The 6,002-nt window shown below is 51.3% G+C and overlaps 1 protein-coding gene across 1 annotated transcript; it reads right to left on the reverse strand.

Annotated features, from left to right (window-relative positions):
• Window positions 1-90: 90 nt before the first annotated feature.
• Window positions 91-5,782, reverse strand: LOC114184580 (glycine-rich cell wall structural protein-like). The gene is made up of 10 exons (XM_028071887.1): window positions 5,603-5,782; window positions 5,063-5,261; window positions 4,251-4,310; window positions 2,587-3,044; window positions 2,170-2,410; window positions 1,929-2,049; window positions 1,621-1,760; window positions 1,438-1,538; window positions 243-410; window positions 91-96 (listed from the first exon to the last, which is right to left on the reverse strand). The coding sequence occupies exons 1-10, from the start codon at window positions 5,780-5,782 to the stop codon at window positions 91-93; spliced, it is 1,674 nt and encodes a 557-aa protein (XP_027927688.1).
• Between the last annotated feature and the right edge of the window lie 220 nt (window positions 5,783-6,002).

The raw sequence follows: 6,002 nt of genomic DNA on the forward strand, positions 1-6,002 counted from the left end.
TAAACCCTAAACACTAAACCATAAACCATAAATCCTAAACCTTAAACCTTAAACCCTAAACAGTAAACCGTAAACCATAAAACCTAAACCCTAAACCTAAACATTAAACCATAAACCTTAAACACTATATCTTAACCCTTAAACCCTAAACCATAAACCCTAAACCTTAACAATAAACCATAAACCCCAAACCCTAAACGAGAAACCATAAATCTTATATTCCTAAACCCTAAACCGCAAACCATGAACCGTGAATCTGAACCCTGAACCCACCTGAACCAACAAGAAACCCCTACCACACCATGACCACCACCTTCACCACGATCACAATCAACACCACCAACGCCACCACCATCACCACAACCACCACCACCATGACAACCACCACCATAAACACCACCGCCCCACCACTAACAACACCACCACCACCACCACCACAACCACCATCACCACAACCACGACCACCACGACTACCACCACTACGGCCACCACCATTACCACCATGGTCATCACCACAACAACGACCACTACCACAACCACCACCACGACCACCACGACCACTGCCACGACCACCACGGCCACCACCACCGCAACCACGACCACGACCACGACCACCACCACTACCGTAAACCATAAATCATACACCATAAACCCTAAACCCTAAACCATAAAACCTATATCCTAACCCTAAATCATAAACCATAAAACCTAAATCCTAAAACTAAAACATAAACCATAAACTTTAAACACTAAATCTTAACCCTAAACCCTAAACCCTAAACCCTAAACCATAAACCATAAAAATTGAACCCTAACCATAAATCATAAACATTAAACCCTAAACCATAAACCCTATACGAGAAACCATAAATCTTAGACCCTAAACCATGAACCGTGAACCTCAAACCCGAACCCACCTGAACCAACATGAACACCCCTACCACGCCACGACCATCATCACTTGAACCACCACAACAACCACCACCACCATCACCACAACCACTACCACCGCCACGACCACCACCACCAACACCATGGCCACCACCACCACAGCGACCACCACAACCACCACTACCACAACCACTACCATCACCACCACCACCACCACCACTGCCATCACCACCACGACGACCACCACCACCACAACCACCACCGCCGTAAACCATAAATCACACACTTTAAACCCTAAACACTAAACCATAAACCATAAATCCTAAACCCTAAACCCTAAACCCTAAACCATAAAACCTAAACCCTAAACCTAAATAATAAACCATAAACCTTAAACATTATATCTTAACCCTTAAACCCTAAACCATAAACCCTAAACCGTAACAGTAAACCATAAACCCCAAACCCTAAACTATAAACCCTAAACGAGAAACCATAAATCTGAACCCTGAACCCACCTGAACCAACAAGAAACCCCTACCACACCTTCACCACGATCACAATCACCACCACCAACGCCACTACCATCACCACAACCACCACCACCACCACCACCACCACCACCATAAACACCACCACCCCCACCACTAACAACACCACCACTACCACCACCACTTCCACCACAACCACCATCACCACAACAACGACCACCACGACCACCACCACTACAGCCACCACCATTACCACCATGGCCATCACCATCACCACGACCACTACCACAACCACCACCACGACCACTACGACCACTGCCACGACCACCACGGCCAACACCACCACAACAACCACAACCACGACCACGACCACCAGCACTACCGTAAACCATAATTCATATACCATAAACCCTAAACCATAAAACCTATATCCTAACCCTAAATCATAAACCATAAAACCTAAACCCTAAAACTAAAACATAAACCATAAACTTTAAACACTAAATCTTAACCCTAAACCATAAACCATAAAAATTGAACCCTAACCGTAAACCATAAACCTTAAACCCTAAACCATAAACCCTATACGAGAAACCATAAATCTTAGACCCTAAACCATGAACCGTGAACCTGAAATCCGAACCCATCGGAACCCACATGAACACCCCTACCACATCACGACCATCATCACTTGAACCACCACCACGGCCAGTAACACCACCACCACCACCACTTCCACCACCACCACCACCACTACCATGCCCACCACCACAACCACCACCATCACCACGATCACCACCACCACCAGCATCACGACCGCCACCACCACCACCACAGCCACTCCCACCACCACGACAACCACTACCACCAGCAACACCACCGACACCACGACCACCACCACCACCACCACCATCGACACCAAGGCCACCACAACCACCACCACCATGGCCTCCACCATCACCAACATGCCCATCACCACCCCCACAACGACCACCATCACCACCATGACCACCACAGCCACCACAACCCTTACAGCCCCCACCACCACCACCACCACCACGACCATCACAACAAGGGCCACCACCACCACAACCACAGCCAGCACCACCACCTCCACCACCACAATCACCACCACCACCACCACCATTATGGTCGCCACCATCACAACCGTGGCCCTCACCACCACCACGGCCACAACCACAACCATCACCACCACGACCACCACAACCCTTACAGCCCCCACCACTACCACCACCATGACCATCACAACAATGGCCACCACCACCACAACCACAGCCAGCACCACCACATCACCACCACCACCACCACCACCACCACCACTATGGCCACCACTATGACAACCGTGGCCCTCACCACCACCACGGCCACAACCACGACCATCACCACCATGCCCACCACAGCCACCACAACCCTTACAGCCCCCACCACCACCACCACCACGACCATCAAAAGAAGGGCCACCACCACCACAACCACAACCAGTACCACCATTTCCACCACCACTACCACTACTATGGCCACCACTATCACAACCATGGCCCTCACCACCACCACGACCACTACCACCACCACCACCACCACGACCATCACTACCACGACAACCACTACCACGGCCACCACAACCACCACCACCACCACCACCTTAAACCATAAACCATAAATCGTAAAGCATAAAACCTAAACCCTAAACCTAAACCATAAACCATAAACATTAAACCATAAACCCTAAATACTAAGTCTTAAACCCTAAACCATACACCTAATCACTTAATTCAAACCATAAACCATAAACCTTAAACCATAAACCCTAAACGAGAAAACATAAATCTTAAAACCTAGACCCTAAACCATGAACAGTGAACTTGAACCTTGAATCCATCTGACCCAACATGTACCCCCCTACCACACCACGACCACTATCATCACAACCTCCACCACAATCACAATATCCACCACCATCACCATCACCATCACCACAACCACCACCACCACTATAACTACCATGGCCACAACCACAACCACCACCACCACCACGATCACCAGCACCACCACCACGGCTGCCACCACCACCACCACTACCACCACCACCACCACCTCCACCACCACCATAGCCACAACAACCACCACCACCATTGCCCCCACCACCACCACGACCACCACCACTACCACAACCACCACCACCATCCACCACCACCAGAACCACCACCACCATGGCCAGCACCACCACCACCACCACTGCAACCACCACCGCCACCGTTACAACCACCACCAACACCACCATCACTGCCACCACCACTATCACCATCACCACCAGCACGGTCACCACCATCGTCCCAACCACAACCACGGAAATTACAGCCACTACCACCACCACCACCCCGGCCACCACCAGCACCACCATGGCTATCACAACCACCACCACCACCACAACCCCCACCACCACAACCACGCAACAACCACCCAGACCACCACCATGGCCACCACTACCAACACCACCATGACCACCGCCACGACCACCATAAACATTACAACCCCCACCACCACCACCACGACGACCATCACAACAAAGGCCACCACCACTACGACCACAACCAACACCACCACCTCCACCACCACCACCACCACCATCACCACCACCACCACCACCATCACCATGGCCATCACCACCACCACGACCACTATCACCACCACTGCCACGACTATCACCACCACCACCACCACCACCACGGCAACCACCACGATAGCCACCACGACCACGACAACCACTACCACTGCCATCACCATAACCACTACCACCACCACCACCGCCACCACTACCCCCACCACCACCACCGCCACCACCACCACCACAACCACCACCACCACCACGATCACCACCACCAGCACGGTTTCCACCACCACCACCACCTTAAACCATAAATCATACACCATACACCTCAAACCCTAACCATAAACCCTAAATCCTAAACCTGAAACTTAAACAGTGAACAATAGAACCTAAACCCTAAGCCTAAACCATAAACCATAAAACCTAAACACTAAATCTTAACCCCTAAACGTTAAACCCTAAACCATAAACCATAAACATTAAACCTTAACCATAAACCCTAAACCCTAAACCCTAAACCATAAACCCTAAACGAGAATACATAAATCTTAGACCCTAAACCCTAAACCGCAGCCAACACCACCACCACCACCACCACTGCCACCACCACCACCACCACCACCACCATGCCCACTACCACCCACCACCACCACCACGACGGCCACCACAACCACTACAGCCCCCACCACCACCACCACTACCACGACCATCACAACAAGGGCAACCACCACCACAACCACAGCCAGCACCACCACCTCCACCTCCACCACCATCACAACAAGGGCAACCACCACCACAACCACAGCCAGCACCACCACCTCCACCACCATCATCACCACCACCACCCTCACTACCACTATGACTACCACCACCACCACCACCACCACCACCACAACCACTACCACGACCACCACGACCACCACCACCAGAACCACCACCATTACTACCACCACCACCACCACCACCACCACAACCCCCAACGCCACAACCACGCAACCACCACCACGACCACCACCACGGCCACCGCCACCAACACCAACACCACCACTACCTTGACCACCATCACCACGGCCACCATAACCATTACAGCCCTCACCACCACTACCACTACGACCATCAGAACCAAGGGCACCACCACCACCACCACAACCAACATGACCCCCTTCACCACCACCATCACCACCATGGCCATCACCACTACCACGGCCACTACTACCACCACCGCCACGGCCATCACCACCATGACAACACTAGTGCAGAATTCCCATTTTACCTCGCCTTATATGCCTCGGTTGGCCGGAAACCGAAGCATATAATGGCGCGGTTGCATTTTTGCAATTAGAGCCAAGTTTTAGGCCTCGGTTCTCCAAATACCTGAAGCCAAAGAGCGGTATAGGCCCCGGTTCGCTCAAAACCGGTGCCAAAGAGGGGTATAGGCCTCGGTCCAGTAGGACCCGAAGCCAAAAAGTGGCTGGAAGTCAGGGGTATGGGCCTCGGTCCAAGGAGACCCGGTGCCAAAAGGGGGTCAATGGCTTCAGTTCCTCTAACAACCGAAGCCATAGGGTTTATTTAGGGTTCAAAATTCGCGAACCCTTCTTCCTCCCCGCCAGCGCCTCTGCAATTCCACTCTCTCTCTCTCTCTGCGAAGCCCTTCTTCACTTTCCCTTTCTTCCTCCTTCACCGTCCGCATCACAGAAACGGGGGTCATGGTGGCGGCAGTGGAAGCGTGTGGCGGCACTGGACCGCTTGATTTTCTAGAAGCTGCCGCCATTTTAGAGTGAGAAAGTGAATGTAGAGAGGGAAGAAAAGAATTGGTTTAGTATTGGGATTTCTGGAAACCCTAAAAATGGCTGCTGCCATTTTAGAGTGAGAAAGTGAATGTAGAGAGGGAAGAAAAGAATTGGTTTAGTATTGGGATTTCTGGAAAAGAGAAGGAACTGAAACCCAATCTTGAAGCGGCCAGATCGAACTGCAAGAGATTATTCTCAAGT

This window comes from Vigna unguiculata, chromosome 5, assembly GCF_004118075.2.
Source record: "Vigna unguiculata cultivar IT97K-499-35 chromosome 5, ASM411807v1, whole genome shotgun sequence".
In the NCBI taxonomy this organism is placed as follows: Eukaryota; Viridiplantae; Streptophyta; class Magnoliopsida; order Fabales; family Fabaceae; genus Vigna; species Vigna unguiculata.